The sequence below is a fragment of the Xiphias gladius genome, chromosome 2, assembly GCF_016859285.1.
Source record: "Xiphias gladius isolate SHS-SW01 ecotype Sanya breed wild chromosome 2, ASM1685928v1, whole genome shotgun sequence".
NCBI lineage: Eukaryota > Metazoa > Chordata > Actinopteri > Istiophoriformes > Xiphiidae > Xiphias > Xiphias gladius.
The window spans coordinates 14,625,831-14,643,786 of record NC_053401.1 but is presented as its reverse complement, the minus strand read 5'-3'; the positions used below and the strand labels follow the sequence as shown (position 1 = coordinate 14,643,786).

At 38.3% G+C, this 17,956-nt stretch overlaps 1 protein-coding gene across 5 annotated transcripts in view; it reads left to right on the top strand.

Moving 5' to 3' along the window:
* Positions 1-17,956, top strand: part of celsr1a (cadherin EGF LAG seven-pass G-type receptor 1a) — a 103,358-nt gene that overhangs the window by 69,358 nt on the left and 16,044 nt on the right. For 3 of the 5 annotated variants that reach the window (XM_040149055.1, XM_040149081.1, XM_040149049.1), the window contains exons 7-19: positions 3,297-3,454; positions 6,355-6,518; positions 6,693-6,818; positions 9,570-9,736; positions 9,911-10,096; positions 10,193-10,309; positions 10,509-10,683; positions 10,789-10,930; positions 12,620-12,740; positions 13,201-13,384; positions 15,291-15,392; positions 17,076-17,170; positions 17,559-17,768. In XM_040149055.1, the coding sequence (XP_040004989.1) occupies positions 3,297-3,454; positions 6,355-6,518; positions 6,693-6,818; positions 9,570-9,736; positions 9,911-10,096; positions 10,193-10,309; positions 10,509-10,683; positions 10,789-10,930; positions 12,620-12,740; positions 13,201-13,384; positions 15,291-15,392; positions 17,076-17,170; positions 17,559-17,768 (1,947 nt within the window). The remainder of the gene's footprint in view (positions 1-3,296; positions 3,455-6,354; positions 6,519-6,692; positions 6,819-9,569; positions 9,737-9,910; positions 10,097-10,192; positions 10,310-10,508; positions 10,684-10,788; positions 10,931-12,619; positions 12,741-13,200; positions 13,385-15,290; positions 15,393-17,075; positions 17,171-17,558; positions 17,769-17,956) is intronic. The other 2 variants (XM_040149064.1, XM_040149073.1) reach the window with 1 other exon arrangement.

Genomic DNA, 17,956 nt, shown 5'->3' with positions numbered 1-17,956 from the left:
TGGTACTTTAGCCAACATTGGGAGACCTCAACAAGAGTTTAAAGGTTCATGTGTGGGTTGCCTGGAAAGACAGATGTCTGTGGTTACCATGGTGTTGCTAGGACGTGGAGTGCATGGATTTGACACAAGTAGACACCTGCATATACCTGTACAGAGGGTTAATTGGCTAGTTGCCAGTGACAGGGGTGTGGTTTCCTACCAGCATGTTTGTTATAAATGTTCCACATACAAGGTGATCATAAGTTAATGACACACACTGATACATGCCGAACAGTTAGTTAGTTAGAGGTTAGTGAGGCTAAAGGAAGAAGCTAAGGAGGAAGCATGTGACCAAAGATCATGGACCCCGATTCAGAAAATTTTAAAGCCCATATTTTGAAATTATAAAATATTATTATTTTGAATGCAAATAATTAAAAAGTAACATTAAAGCTGTTGTTGATCGACAGACAGTATATTGTCAACTATTTCGATAATCGATAACTTGTTTACTTTCTCTGATTACAGATATCAAATGTGAGGATTTGCAGCTTTTTCTTACATTATAGTAAACTAAATCTTTTTGGGTTTTGGACTGTTGGTTGGACAAAACCAGACAAATGACAACATCACCTTGGACTTTGAATGTGATTGGTCAATTTCACTGTTTTCAGGTATTTCACAGACCAAATGAATCATAAATTAGTCAAAAAATTATTTGGCAGACAAATCAATAATGATAATAATCATTAGCCCAGTCCTAATGAACATAAAATAATTTATTATTTTCTTTTATTACTTACTTCTTACTGTTATGAAGCTGTACATTAAAAAAATCCATTAAATTATGTAAAAAAAACACCAAAATAATGATTTTGTGGGCTGATTTTTGCATCTTGGATTGCAGCTTGGTCACCCACTGACTCACCTGTCTGTGTGTGTGTGTGTGTGTGTGTGTGTGTGTGTGTGTGTGTGTGTGTGTGTGTGTGTGTGTGTGTGTGTGTGTGTGAGTGACATGATTTTACCTTTGACTAGATAGAGATTAGAGCTGAAAGAGAAACAAAACAGCAGTGGTGTCAGAGGTGTGGTACTTTCTGTTTGTCTTTATGGAAAGTGTTTTTTTTTGTGTGGATTCAGTGGAAACAGGGCATGTTGATGGGAGTGACAGCAATAAAGCTCCCTATGGGTTGGAAAATATGCTGGACCAGAGCCCACCTGAGCCAAAATGTTGCTAATTTTTTACCCGTCTAACAGTCTCTCTTTTGTCTTTCTCTTGGTCTCTTATTTCTGGTCAGTCTACTTCCCTATTTTTGTCGGTCGCTCTTTCTTTATTATTTTTTGGCCTTTTTTTCCTCTTCCTCTCTCTGCCTCACCAGTATCTCATTACTTTAATCCTATTTATGTAAGGGACAAACACATTCACACACATTGTCTTTCTATCCCTGTCTGCCTCTCCGTCTCTTCCATTGCTTGTGTCTACCTTTCTCTCATTACATATGAAACAGAAAATGCGACAAACTGCCTGAAATGAACAAATCGAATTTCTAGAACAATTCGAAATAAAAAAAAAGTTATTGAATTTTTGTTCTTCACTTTATAATATTGAGCCTTATTAATATGCCACCTCAGTGGTTTGAAGGTCTCTCTTGGTATCGCTCAACCTGTCAACCTTATAGCAGCCTGGATGTCTTATGTAAACACAGTACTGTGATCAGATCTGGGATCTGTACTCCCATTGTTATGTGTTTTTGTAGTCTAGAGATTAACCATTCTCCCAGGAGAGATAGCTGATAGAGCTTACTAATCATTACATCTACTGTAAGCCACTCAGTCCGAGGAAATGAAAAGGTTATTTGTAATTTCAAAATATAATTATGTTTCTATTGGTAAATCTTGTCTTCTCCATGTGTCTCAGAATGGCTCATATCCTCACTTTCATGCTAGTAATGAAAAGAGGTGTTTTAAATGGGTATAACATTTTTGAATCAAACTCCTCAAATGCTTTCTGCTTCTTGTTCCAAGTCCACTATTGTTAAGGAAATGCTCCACTGAACTTCGTTCTCAGGTTAGATATTACGAGAACTAAAGCGATTTGGTGGCCTGATTTTCTAAGCTGATCCACATTTTCTCAGATCAACATTTGTCGGCCACAAGCCTTGATGGAGGAATTAGCCTACTTTGTAATCATTAGGTGCGAGCAAACACAATGGGCTTTCTGTTGTTTTAAGCCAGGAGGGACCTGTGCGCTTCTGCTGCAAGTTGGCTAAAGTCAGCTAGACATTGTGTGTGTAGCGCTGACCTGCACTGATCGAGCACTAAAGCGGTCCCAGCCAACTTTCTCATATTGGATGAAAAGAAACAAAGAAAGAAATCAAGCATTGAATATTTTAACTAAATTCAGTCAGTTAAGGTCATTTACCATAACAATACAGTTTGAAAACACTTAGGTGGGCAATAAGAGATGATAAATGTGCTTCCTTGTAGTGTACAGCAGTTGTTCTCAGTCTTTTTTGTCACACGTACCTCCATAGCCCTGTCAGACCAACTCAAGTACCCATTCATCAACACTACCTGTCATTAACTGTCACATTTGAATTGTTTTTAAACAGCATATTATTTAACTATTATTGATATAAAAAGTGGATATAACATTTGATGTTATATTTTCTTATACTATTGAACTGTCAGTGTTAAAGTCAGTTTGTTTAAGTTTGCATTTCTACTACCATTTGGAGTGGCAAATAGTAAATCAAGCCGGACTTTTTTTTTTTTAATCTTTTTTTACCCTTTATCCATTAATTTTAGCTCTCTATTTCAACAATTAATCCATTATTTTTAGCTCTTTCAGCCATTTTCCATTACTTGTAGCTATCTCATCTGTTATCCATTACATTTAGATCTTTTAACTATTTATCCATTATTTTTAACTAACTTTTTAGACTGTTAGTTCTATGATTTAGCTATCTATGTCACCATGTATCCATGACTTTCAGTAAACTATTTTAATTTATCCATTGCTTTTAGCTATGTCATCATATACCCATTACTTTGAACTATGTTACAATTTATCCATTACTTTTGACTATGTAAACAGTTTGTCAATCGCCTTTAGCTAACTATTTTAACCATTACTCATTACTTTTAGCTATTTCAACCATTTATCTAACTATAAGTATTTCACAGTTTATTACTTTTAGGTAATCGTTTGTCTTTGCTTCTCTGCTTGCTTACTCACTATTTCCCACACAGTATTTGCAATATTATTTGTAAATGTTGATGAATAAATGTTGCAATCTTTATTTTGTTTTATTTTTCAGCCTAATATTGGGCGTCTAGGCATCCCTCATGGGCCCTCTGGAGAAAAAGTGGCTGTGGTTGCAGTGGATGACTGTGACATCTCCATGGCAATTCGATTTGGAAAGCAGATCGGCAACTACTCCTGTGCTGCCCAGGGCACCCAGACCGGACAGAAGAAGTAAGCTAGAGTCCTTTTTTTTCTTTTTCTTTTTCATTCATCTTTTTCCTTCTCTCTCTGGGTCTAAACACTCGTTGGACCTCATGCAACAACATTTTTATATTCATTTTCATTTTGAAATTCTCTCACTTTTTTCTGTGAGGTTTAAGCACATGAGTGTTCTGATTCGGAACCACCAAACTCTTTTAAATGCACAAAGAAGTCATAAATTGCTAATTTCAGACTGATGAATACCATCTTTTCACGAGGAGGTGCTCGTTTGTAAAATTAGCATAATCAGTGCCCCTAAAATTGAGTAAAAATAAGAACGTCACACTGCAGAGCTTCAGGTCCTGCTGTCAGAAATCAGCAAACAAAAACATAAATTCAGCAGAGTCAGTAGTTGTACTAGAGGACCCAAAAATCGAAAATGTTAGTGGTATATCTTTCAGTGACATATCGTTAAAGCGAGAGGTACTGTGACAAAATAAATAGGGAATGTTTTAGGCTACATGAAGTTAGATACAAAAAATATCTTTCTAAATGCCAAGCAGTCAAGGGGGCAACAGTCTCTGAGATAGTACACTAGAGAATATTACAGCCTACAGTAGGTGATGTTACACTGTCAGGTGCAACAGAGGATGATACTGGACAACAACCTGCATAAAGACCCTGAGGCAGTGAGACGAGTGAGAGAACTACTGAAATGAATGAGCTGCTATGGGGAAATATGCCAGAATAGATACTAAAATCTAAAGAAATGGCAAACCATGATGATGATGATGATATTGTGAACAGAATATTGATTTTTCATTCAGTTTTTATAAATATACATATGTATATTTTAATTAAATCAATTTTTGTACCATATTTAAACTCCAAATTAACTCAAATAAGCCACTAAATTTCTTAAGTCCATTGAATTTTTTCCCCTGTGAAGAAAGGCTGTCTATCGGTTCATGACTCGTACGGCAGGTCTAGAGCACTCGTGAATTTCATTTGTACCTGTAAGAGAAGACTCTAAAACTAAGTACAAGAAAATTGTGAATACCGCAAATTCTATTAAGTCACTCATCACTTAAGAACAAATCTGTTCCTACGACTGGTTCTTGTGTGAGGCCCATTGTCTCCAACACATACCACACACTCACTCCATATACTACGCATCAGATGCAAGGCTAATAGGCAAATATGTTGTACCTCGAGGGCTCCAACTGCCTTCATTACAACAGCTTACACAACTCTCATTCTACCATCCTCCCCTCCTTTTGTCTTTAAATCTCTGTGTTCTTCCTTATGGTCTTTCTGCTCTCAGACATGGCCTTACAACCAAAAGCTCATCTAAACAGAGGCTTAGAGTGACTTACTGTATGTTTACCAAAGACTAATTGATTTTTATTTTTATAGCGTGAGGGTTTTTTTTAATGAGTCTTTTGGAGAGATAACATGCTGAGAAACATTTAATATCCATAGTTTGGGGACAGAGAGAGAGAACACTTCAAAGGCGAGTTAATGAGGTTACATTCCTTCAGGAACTTGTCGCACAGGTCACAGACGCGGAGAGGTTGCTTAGAGGGTATTTAAACTGTGTCAAGCATGAATTTACAAATATACAGTACATTACACTGGTGTGTAATAGGATGCAAACAAGCAAAGGACTGAAAGGTTTCACTTTCTGAAATGTCTTGACATGATACAGACTTTCACTGAGACAGAGAGAGGAAACACTTGGCTTTCAGTTTTGGCTGTAACTTTATTTAAAGCTTTTTTTGTAACCATAACAAGGAAATTTCAAGTACATACGAGTTCAGAGTTGTCCGTTTTTACTTGATTTCCTGCCAAAGGTGGGAAAGGTAGCTACTTGACCAAACACTAGGCTTTTAGAGCCTAAAAGTTAATTTATCCTCAATTCAGTATATTCAATATGTAAATTACTTGAGCAGCCTTATATTTAGATGACAGGTATGAGAGTCGTATCTGGTCATATCTTCTCACCTCACAAATGTCCTAATTACATACTCCTGTAAATATTACACCTGGAAATTGAATTTTCATTTATTTTAATTGCATTATATTTCTAAATTTATTGAGTCCCTGATAGACTTACTGTACATGTTGACATGCATTTTTAAACTGTTGAGGGAGGGGATGTTGTCATTTTTCGACTTAAAAAAATTCAGTATCAAATACCAGTAGTATTCATCCATAAGGTTGGACTATTAATAAGTTTAATAAGTTTACAGGCAAATTTAGATCACAATTCAAATAGAAATTCTGTGTCTCTGATGATCTGTTGCAATTTATAGCTCTAAAATCGGTTGCAGCATGAATTGATTTATCTAGGGATTTCCCTCACTGAATTCCTAAAAGAATCTTTGAATAATCTCCACATGCTCCTGGCATTGCAACAGTGTTTGTACTATACATGCACACAATTCATACATTCAGTGGTTTTGACATTTTTTGTGAAACATTGCATCACTTTGCATCACTCTCTAAGCCCCTGCGGCTTTTGATCGTGAGGGGCTCCAGGTGTAAGCAGCTTCCTACATGACCTACTGTGTAGATCCAGACTAAGTCGTAGTGATGGTAACAGTTAGTTAGACACAGTAACCTTATTTCAGAAATGTCAGTCATGCTAAAGGTTTATGCCTTACCTTAGTCACCCTTTCTGGGGTAAAGTAGGGGCATCAATGGCCTGTCACAGTCTAGAATTTATTTATTATTTATTTATTTACATTTTGCATGTTATATGTTCTCAAAGAATCAAAATTTGGGTTTATTCCTTGTAGCCTGAATTTTGCACCACAGTTTTGGGCAACTTAAGTATTTTATACAATTTTCACTATATTCAGCTAAAAGAAAGTAGAATATTTAGTGTCTTGGATATTATTCTGATTTCCTGTCTGTTTCATCTGCAGGTCACTGGATTTAACAGGACCATTGTTGCTAGGTGGCGTTCCCAACCTGCCTGAGGACTTCCCAGTCAGGAACAGAGACTTTGTGGGCTGCATGAGAAACCTCAGCATCGACAGCAAACCCATTGACATGGCCAGCTACATCGCTAACAACGGCACCACAGAAGGTTAGACATGGGACATTGTAAACCAAAGTCATGATCACTCGAAACTACAGAGGGAGAGACATTGTTCATATGGAGGACCAACTCAGATTTCTTTTGAGTTTCTGCAGCCCATAAACAGATAGATATATTGTGCATACAGATATTAATTTTTTTTGCAATTTGTTTAATGTTCAGGTTGTCCCGCAAAGAAAAACTTTTGCACAAATGATGTGTGTCAGAATGGAGGAGTGTGTGTCAGCAAGTGGAACACCTACAGCTGTGACTGCCCAACCGGTTATGGTGGCAAGAATTGTGAACAAGGTAAAATCTGAGTGTTTTTGTGGGAGTGTTTTTTTCAGTTCTAGTCATTAAAAAGGAATTATTTCTGAAGATAGAGTCAAAAAGTGTTTGTATTTATGTGTCTCTGCCCAAATATGCATGTGTCTGTATGCACGCCTGTGAGCTTCCGTGTGTACACGAGTATTACCTGCAGTAAGTGTGTATGTGTGTCTTGAAGACTTCCAGGAAATAGTGTGTGTTTGTGAGATCAACTGGGATAAGGAACACCTCCTTTGACTCAGTCTGATTCATGCAGCAGTCACAATGGCAAGTCTCAGTCAAGCCTCTGCTCACTACTGTACAGACACTGAACATGGCCTCAGGTTTGAAGTTTCAGGACAAAGATCAAACTCTGACTCAGTCCTCAAAACCCAGACTCAAAGAATGAAACAAAAGACATGCACACACTCACACACACACACACACACACACACACACACACACACACACATTGTACTGACCCCATAGCTGCCACTGTTGCCACCGCAGCAGACATGTGACAAGCAGCTCATGTTACTGTAGTGCAGACCTAATATATACAGTGTCTATAGCCATATGCACAGATAGATAGATTGATAGATACACAGGTTGCAAGAGCCAATAAATTTGTCAGTGTTTTCGTTGTTAGCCAAGGGAACATAAAAGCTTCACTGCTTTCCAAAGGTGTTGTTATTTGCATTGCATAAACCATCTCATGTTCTTTTATGGTAAGGAGAGAACTTTGATTATCCCCTTCAGGGCAAGCTTCCAAGCAATGTGTGAAGGTGTGAATACTTCTCCTTGCCCTCTTGTCTATGGTCTAGCCGCCGAGCCAGTGCCAGGCTACAGTATCCAGTATATGGACTGGCCGGGATCACAGCAAGCTGGGAAGAGATTTTGGCTGCCCATCTACTTGTTGACACGTTTGGTTTGAGGCTCCACACACCTTGCTTCCCCTGGTGAAATAAGAGATTTGTTATCATTTATTTTACGCAGCCCAATTCATCAAGATTGGACAGACATAAAAAAAACGAAATCCACTGGAAGTCACCCACCACGTCAAACAGTTGTTTTTATTCATATTGTATCAGATCAGATCACAATTGTGCAGACCTTCTTTTTTTTTTGCTAGCTTAAAGCCATGATAAATGTAAGCATACTATACACTGACAACTGCATGTTCATGGGTGGCATTAATTTGTTATAACAAGTAGATCTCAAGTTTGAATCTTTTGACTGGTGTCAAAAAAGCTGTTTTAGTAATTAAGGATATGTTTATAGTCAACATACCTGGTTAATAAGTTAATATATTTGAGGAATGTTCACAACACAAAGTGAAAGTGTTATGACATGGATATGAGTCTCAGTTTGGATTGTAGTTGGACTTGCCAGTTAGTTTGTTATCATGACCAGGTCAAAGCTCTACTGTCCCTGCTCTCCCATCCACAAACCATAGCTTTTACTGAGCTGTATGAAACTCACTTGGATCTACAGAATTTGAGACGGTAACAAAAGATTTGAGGTTTAAAAAAGCTATAGACTTTGGTAATTCCCTGACTTTTCATCTAGCCCCATCATCAGGTCAAAGTTTCAATTAACCCAGCAAAAATAGTGACCTTTTTCGTCAGCCACAGCAATACTATATATTTAGTGCTAGTGCTAATTAACAAATGATAGCATATTGATGGCGCATGCTCACAGAGCCACTAGCAGGGCTGTAGACTCATTCTGTTTTCTTCTTCAGAGCCCGGTCTTGACAAAGTTAATGAGAACTGAGAAGTGGTTGTTTTTCTTTTTTATTTTATCGAGGACTAAGCTTTTGCAAAGTAGTCAGACTAAAACCACTGTAGCTACCATCTACCAGGAACAAATATGTGCTTTGTCTCATAATTACAGCTTTTGCATGTGTGTATTTGTGAATGCTTCAGTTGAAATATGTGCCCTGGGGACCCATACAGAGTCTAAACTGCAGATTATAAAGGGCGAAACACTAACTGTATGCTCAACTGAAAGATTAATGTTTGCTGTGTGTATGTGGGTGGGTGAGTGGTGTTTTTTTGTGTCTCTTGAGTTCTCTCACAGCATCCACAGGAGTTTGTACAGAATGTGTCATGTCTGTAGGATTTTGTGTGGATTTTCAAAAAGTCTTTAGACATTATGAATATTATTGTGTAGAAATGCTTGAGACATCACTAGCAGGAAAAACTTGATCGTAACAATAAATATCTGACTGGGCCTAAAGAACCTCACAATTTCGGCACAGTAACCACACTATTTATACTGAAGAAACTCAAAATTTTGAAGTACTGTTGTTTTTATTTGAAAATTAGTATTTGTGACACTTATATATAATTGCTATAAATTAATAAAAAAAAAAATGTGCAAATGACTGCATATACACAGATACACTGTATAAAGTTTTTGGTTTTTACTCTCAGATTAAAGAGCATATTTCCATTGACTCTCTTTATAGCACAAAGCCATGGTTGCTACATTTTGTCTCTTCCCGTTGTTTTGCTTTTTGTTTCACTTTACTGAAGAGGATAATTTTGTTGGGTTGCTCAATTGGTTGTTCACCGTTGCATCTCAACAATCATCTGATATGTTAATTGAAATTAAACTAATGTTTCAATAAAATATGGGACTGATTTGCCCTTAAAATTGTACTCATAGACCAATTAAAGACACCTATTGTTTGACACTGTTTTGCCCATAAACTGATTCTTGATCTTCCCCCGTCTTGTTGCTATCCAGTGATGCCATCTCCTCAGTTCTTCGATGGTCAGGCGCTGGTTTCCTGGAGTGACTCAGACATTACCGTCACTGTTCCCTGGTACATGGGCCTAATGTTCCGGACCAGGCAGCCTGCTGGCACCCTAATGCAGGCCAATATTGGACCTTCCTCCACCATAAACCTCATGGTAAGATGTACAGCACATTGTCAAAAAAAATGCTATCATCATCAGCATACAGTATAGTGTAAACATTTCTTTTTACTACTTAGCACAATTTAGACTTGATTTCTTCGCAAATGACTTAAAATACTTTTAGAATGCATTGTCATTAAATTACTCCCATCTTTCCCCACCATCCAGGTGAGTGAGCAACAGGTCCATATGGAAGTTTTGCTGAGGCAGCAGCTTGTGGCGTCGCTGAGCTTCCCCCAAGTCCGCGTCAGTGACGGGGAATGGCACCACTTGCTGGTAGAATTAAGGAGCATTAAAGATGGCAAGGACATTAAATACACGGCAACTGTGTCCCTGGACTACAGCATGTACCAGGTACAGGGCATATTACATCATGAGTTGTGAAGGTAATACATAAGGTTATAGTTTTCTTGGAGGAAATATTCTCATTTTCAATTCTGTATTTTTAAGCAGAAGTCAGTGGAGATCGGTAATGACCTGCCAGGCTTGAAGCTGCAAAATCTTCACGTTGGAGGTTTGCCTGGAGAGGGAAACCATGTCAACAAAGGATTTGTAGGCTGTATACAGGTCAGTCGGTGTGTGTTTGTGTTTCATTTGTCTGACAAAAATACTGTCTCAAAAAAAGTTGAGGTTTTGAAAAGGACCAGCGCAGCAGATTTCTCTTTTCTTCTCCCACTTCTTCTCCTTAATTCTGCTTTCTTTTTCTTCCCATTTCTTCTTGTCCTCTTTATGCTTCTTTTCTTGTTCACTCTGTGCTGTCCACCAGGGAGTGCGTATGGGTGAGACATCCACCAATGTAGCCAATGTGAATATGGCTCAGGGCCTAAAGATCCATGTGGAGGATGGCTGCGACTTGGACGACCCCTGTGACTCCAACATCTGCCCTGACAACAGCCACTGCAGCGATGACTGGAGCACACACACCTGTGTCTGTGACCCAGGTAATACACAACTGCATAAACACATACACCCAAAGTACCCTAAGTATATATTTTGCTTAGTAAGGTGTGGGTGTCATTCTTCATTTTTTTCTGTTCATCCTGCAGGTTTCTTCGGTAAGGAGTGTGTGGACGCTTGTCAGCTCAACCCCTGTGAGCATGTTTCCACATGCGTTCGCAAACCAAGTTCCTCCCACGGCTACACCTGTGAATGCGGACAGAACTACTATGGCCAATATTGTGAAAACAAGTAAGGTTCCTTCCTCTCTGTGTATGTGTGTTTAAGAGTAGAGGTTTTTGTTTGTCCTCAGTATCAGTACTAATAAACTGGATCCAAGAGATACTTGTACTATGTGTGTCCGTTTACAATATTTTTTCTCCTCGGCAGTCTGGACAATGCTTCATGTTGCATTTTCTTTGGTTTCATAAATCAATAGTTTTTTGTTTTTAGTGCTGTCAGTCCTTTTGCAAGTAAAGCTCTCCCTCAAATATTGGAAGCAGCATATGTTACTACGGTTCTGGAAGTCTTTATGGTCAAACACCAGATTGTCATTTTAACAGCCTCAGAGTCTGAATATTACAAACAGGACAGTAGGATTTGGCATACTTGTTTTATGAGTATGAAGTGTGTAGGAATGTGTTTCTGCATCTCCATATGTGGGAGTTCACTTAGATACAGTGTATTAGTTGGTTCGGGCTCAGTCCTGCCATGATTTAGCTTGTCTGTTTTGAAAGAATGATTTTGACTCAACTAGAAGCCTCAAAATCATTGTTCCAGAGGTTGTGTTGTTCCTTTAAATTCTTGTCAAATCACCAACACATATGCAGCATTGCAGCTGTAACTGCATTTTGAAGACAGAAACTTTGCAGTTCTTCATATCCAGATGTTAAAAATAAGCAAACTTAAAAAGGACTTTGCCTCCCACTGAGACAAAGCTCACTAATCTTCTTTAGTTATGATAGGCTCTTGCTCTTTTTGTAATGTTGCCAATGACCTGAGTCTTTGAGAGCAGCTTTATTAGTCAGTAATCTGGGATGGATAGTGTTTGTGTGCCTCTTTGTGAGGAGAGAGAGAGATATCAAAAAGAAATAGTCAGGTGAAATTGGGAAATTCATCTATACATGCAGAAAGCAATGTGTAGGTTTGCACGGTCAGCATTGTCTAAGAGTTCATGTGAATTAGCCAGCCCTGATTGAGAACCAGACATTTCCCCCCTGAACCCTGTCCCATATCACTTCCTGTTTTAAGCAAGATGTGGGATTCCGCCTCCATGCCTGACTGATCTTCCATGGGTATTTAGACTCTGCTGCCCTCACATTGGCACTTGTCCCCTATCAGATCACATCACTCAGTTGGAGATCACATCTCTTGAGAGAGAAAGAAAGTCTCTGTGTGTTTATATGAATGAGTCACACTTGATTCATTGACTTCAAACTGCAGAGGAAGTTTATTCTAGATTCAGGGTGACAGAGGGCATTTAGTTGGAGATAACCTTAATGCATAGTCAAGTGTCAGATTTTACAAGATGATACCAAGTCAGTAACATGCCAAAACCTGATTAACCATCACTTTGATTTGGGTGACTGAATATAAAACAGATGCACTTGTCCTTATTAAATTTTTTCTTCTTTTTTTTGCCCAAAACAATCTTCTGTACTCAGTCACTTTAGTGGGTATAAAGATATTTCATTACCAGTATCAAGAGAGTAAAGACCAGTTGTAGAAAAAAAATACTCTGCTCATTTTTCTAATTTGAAGAAAAATACAATTCTTAGGTTGCATGCAAGATTAGCCTGTATTTCTGGATGGATTTGTGTGCATATAGTTACTTACTTTGGCCTTTCGAAAATATATTTCCTTTCACTTAAATGGTGTAAAAGTATTTTAGAATGCATGTGTGCTGAGTCTAATTTAATATGTCCTTGTAATTGATGACAGAGTGGAGAAACCGTGTCCTCAAGGCTGGTGGGGCAGTCCAATGTGCGGACCCTGTAACTGTGAAACTAACAGAGGATTTCATAAAGACTGCAACAAGACCACTGGAGAGTGTCGCTGCAAGGTAAAAACATACTTACATATCACAAGTTAATAGGGAATACAAGAGTGTTTCTTTTGTGATTTACCAGATTATTTGTTTTTAGAGCAAAGGTTGCACAGGACAGGAGAATACTTTACTTCAAAAAATAGTCTAATGCAAAAGCACTGTTTTTTTTTTGTGCAATATTCAAAGAAATAAAGCCATAATCTTCCCCTCATAAATGAAAGGTTGAATTCAAAAGAAATAAAACAAACAATGATTGAATTTAATACACTAAGGGTTTTTGCTGATGCAGCCTAAATTGGTCTGGTATGTCCAGTAGCTTATGGTGGCTAATGTTAGCTATGTTTACATGGACTTGCTTTAAAGATGCACTTAAAAATGCACTGATAGCACCCCTAAATATCTAAATTTCCTCCTAGCTCTCTTTTGATTAACTAAATATTATATTATTTATCTGTTACTTCTCTTCTTCTTGCAGGAAAACCACTATCATCCAGAAGGTGAGGACACTTGCTACCCCTGTGAGTGTTTCTCAGTTGGCTCTGAGTCTCGGACCTGTGACCCCATCACTGGGCAGTGCCCCTGTAAGGGAGGAGTCATAGGTCGTCAGTGTAACCGCTGTGATAACCCCTTCGCAGAAGTCACCCCCACTGGATGTGAAGGTATGTGAATTTATATATTTTGTTATAATGTGTATTCATAATGTCATCTTTCCCAATTCTTTGAACTTTTTGCTAGTGAACTCCTAAACATTACTCCTAAACAGGAAATTGAGTGACTAAAATTATATACAATGGTTGCTACTGAGTTGTGTATAAAGACCATAAAGCCTTATATCGGTCTCTTTCTCCAAAAATGCCAGAATTTTTGGTAAATTTTCTTTGGTATATGGACTGCACTTATATAGTTCTTTTCTAGTCTTAGTGACCACTCAAAGCGCTTTACACTACTGCCACATTCACCCATTCACACACACACATTCATACAGAACTTTTCTATACAAACAGCACTTTTCTATACACATACACACATACATTCACACACCGATGATACATCGCAGGCAAATTGGGGTACAGTATCTTGCCCAAGGACAGTTCGACATGCGGACTGGAAGGGCAAATTTACAAATTTGTCAATATAATTACTACTATATTTAATAAATTAGTCCTGCAAAAGAGCACATACTACTTATATCCAGTAGACTAATTCACTCATATCTGAAGTAATAAATTAATAAAAGGGGCTAGTGTAAACAATTTAAATTTTCTGGTTCACAAAGTGGGCCTGGGTGATTCGATGAAGTGTCAGAAGGAGACAAATGGTGTCGCTCACATCTGCTGGTGCTGCAGTTAAGCTAACCTCACGTCTTTGTCACCACCCAGCCAAGCAGAAGAGGCAAATCTGGCTTATGGGCTAACTTGGCAGCGGGACTGCACATGGACAATTCAGTAGAGATGAATAGAAGACAAAACCACAAAGTCCCAAACAGAAAATGAATGTCAATGTCCTTACTCTTTGACCCAATATGATGGTCTTCAGAGCCTCAGAACGTGTTCAGACTTTTAATGGATGCAAATCCCTTACCTCTTTGTGACAATATAGTTCTCTCTGTTGAAAACAGATGTCCCAAATCATGCTTTTTAAAATTTTGATATAATATTTGATATGATAATTTCATATGGATATGGTTGGAATAACTTCTGGCTCAAGGAAGGAGTGCGGGAAGGGGTGAGGATGAAAAAAATAAAGCAAGCTAAACATTTCTTTGGTTATGTCCAGCAGGTCACTGAGATGTGACCATCCATGACAGGCCTTATACCGATATGTCAGCTCTGCACCAAAAACAGCCCCGACAACACGAAGACACTCGATAATGCTACAGTTATTGTCACTGTAGCCTTTAATGATGACAGAGGTTCTAGTGCTTTAGTAAGAGTGACCAAAAGAAAGGGAAAGTATTATCTGAAAAATGGAAAACTGAAAATAATTTTTATTTTATTGAAAGTACAAGTTTTTGCCACCTTTCACAAACAACAAGTTTACATTAAACTCAGCAGTGAAGTAGCTCCTAAGAGTTAATGAAACACTATGGGATTACAGACAGTTAAAAGGAGCCACAAATAGCCCAACTAGCCTTCAGGTCCCAGCTTGGTTTGTCCTGGAGATTTATTAACCCAGATATGCTGAAATGAAATATGTTTCACACCTTGTGTAATAAGCCTACAGGCTTAATTTTACTGAATGTCACTGTGCTGGTCTGTCTGGCTGTTCTATAAAGTGGAGTGGATTGGCTAGGTGGTATCCTAAGGTGGAACCGAAGCACATGTTTACCTTTTAATGTGAAATTTTTGTGGTATACATTAAAGTGGTTCAAGTTCAGTTTATGATACACTCATTTAGAGCCAATTTTAAGTATCACATATTGCTCTCAAACCAATTTTTTAGCTTTGAACACACCTGTCTTATTCATGTGTGATGGAAGTTGTATGTGGAGCTTGGTGTGTGTTAACCTACTGGCCTAGAATTAATGAAAGTTTTTGTTTTTTTTGTTTGTCCTTTCTTCCACAGTGGTGTATGAGGGCTGTCCCAAGGCATTTGACGCAGGTATCTGGTGGCCCAAGACAAAATTTGGACGTCCCGCTGCCATGAACTGTCCCAAAGGATCCATCGGTGAGTGCTTTTAAAACCATCTGATGACAACTGCATTATGTGGAGTAAATATTTAGTTCTGTATGTAATCAAAGCAGTCTTTGATGCACTTCAAATGAATGGAGATCAGATGACTTTAAGGCCACTAATGGTCAAGTAAAATTCAAGGTAAATATCAAGCTTGAGGTAAATTTTTGTCATCCCATTTCATGGAAGATTATGTGTTTAGGGAATAGGTTGTAATTTTGTTACCTTCAGACTGAGTCAGGCTATTCTCTGTTTCTCCACTGAATCCCGTCTTTATCCTAAGATATACTAATCAGGCTGGCTGGCATCTGGCTTTTTTATTTCTAAGACTAAAATTGTGTTTCAAAAGCCATATAGTCTTTCTTTGGAAAATAAAATACACCAATCTCTATGTTAAGTAAACACATTTCTTGTGGAACAGAAGTTGGATTAAGCTGCATGTGTGGTTGTGTGTTTTTAAGTTAATATAATTTAAGGTGTGTAATCACACACTCTGTCACACACATACACAATTTTGAAAACATTGTAATAAGGTTTTCTGATTGGTCAGTTAATCCAACAGAGCTTCTTCATCAGCCAATAATGTATAGGTAGAGATACTTGGAAAACACCAGGTACATTAAGAGCTGACAGTAATACCCCACCTCCCCAGGTGCGCGTGTATTTGGATGTGTGTGTGTGTGTGTGTGTGTGTGTGTGTGTGTGTGTGTGTGTGTGTGTGTGTGTGTGTGTGTGAGAGAGAGAGAGAGAGTGAGAGAGAGAGAAGGAGAGAGAGAGAGAGAGAGAATCGAGGTAGACTCAAAACTCAAGTTCACTGTCTGTTCCTATTAAAGCGCTGTCACTTTCCTGGTTACCCCCTAGCAACTGCCATCGCCATGGACACCCCTTTGTTGTCTCCCCAAACTCATTTGGGAATTTATTTGCTAACATTGCTCGTCGCTCTCTCCTAGCTCCAACGGGCAACTCCTTCTGCCATTTCTTCCTTTGCAACAATAGCATGAGAAGAAACTTTGCATTAGGATGAAGTCTTTTCTCAAACTGGTTCAAACTCGAACGACTCAGTATGGTTTCAGATAGGTATTTAAACCACTAAGACAAGAAGTGTTTTACAGTTTTCAGGCATTTAACTGTAACACATTCCAGCGGATTCCAGGATCTGATCAAAAAGGGGTTCATTGTTGTGCACAAGTGCTGTTGTAGCATTCAAACCTGTGACTTTCTCTTTTTTTGATAGATAATGTTGTATTTGTATATTTACTAAAAAGAGCACTTTTCTTTACGATTGGATTTTTGGCTGATGTTGTTTTAAAGCATCTTTTTAGGATAATTTTACCCGTAAATATAAATATATAATAAAGGGTTTTTTAAAATCCCAAAAATGTAGTTCGCTGTGTGTTTTTTAGCCCCAAGTAGTGTCTGCAGGTATTCCTTTCAGGCTAATTACAGGCCCAACAACGTTCAGCAATAAGGTAGGGAAGCAGTTGTAGCCTGAAAGGTTTTTATTTAAAATTTCTAAATTCATATGTTGTTCTATTGTGTCATAACAGTGCTTTGTGATTATATTGTGCTCACATGGCTTGATATCAAACTTGACTGCCTCCAGTATGTCTGGGAAATAAATGTGAAGATTTGAACTTGATCTTGATTTTCCTTTTTTCTGTTTTTGTATTTTTTCAGGTACTGCCATCCGCCACTGTAACGATGAGAAAGGCTGGTTGTCGCCTGAGCTCTTCAACTGCACCACAGCCACCTTTTCGCATCTAAAGAAACTGGTGAATACTAGTCAAAATAAAGATTTAAACTGTCATTTTAAGCTAAAAAACTTCAATTCAATTATTAAGAGTACCAAAGTGCTCCGTATTGGTCCTTGCTTAGAGAAATCATAATGATTACTGGTTGTTATTTAAAAAATACTATGCATTGTAAGGCAGCTGATGTGTCTTTAGTTAAGTGTAATTTGATCACCAGTCTATAGGAGATTTCAACAAGTATTTCACCTATTGTGTTTGAACATGAACCTAATACTTTAGGCTTGTACTTCTCAAAGTCTCACTAATCCTGGGATTGACCAATTTCTGTTACGTTTCATTGCACCCACTCAGCTTTCCTTTGCCTTGACCTGCTCATTCCCCTTCTCTTTTCATCCCTCCATACTTCCAGAACGAGGACCTGCGTCGCAACAGTTCACGGATGGACAGCGAACGCTCCAAGACCATTGTGCGTTTGCTTTACAGCGCCACCAATAACACTCCACATTACTACGGTAATGACGTGAAGACGGCCGCCCAGCTGCTGAATCATGTGCTGCACTATGAGAGCCAGCAGGCGGGATTCGACCTCACTGCCATGAGGGATGCAGAGTTCAATGAGGTAGAAAAAAGAAGCAACAGGATATAATGATCAACTTTTATTTAATGATATTTACAAAGTGGTCGGCTAGATTACAATGTAAATAAACTGATGGAAATGATGAAAGCCAGTCTGTAACACTGGGAGCACTGGTGGCACACTGCCCTCCATTGGTTGATCCTCACTGGGAAAGTAACATGCTCGATCAC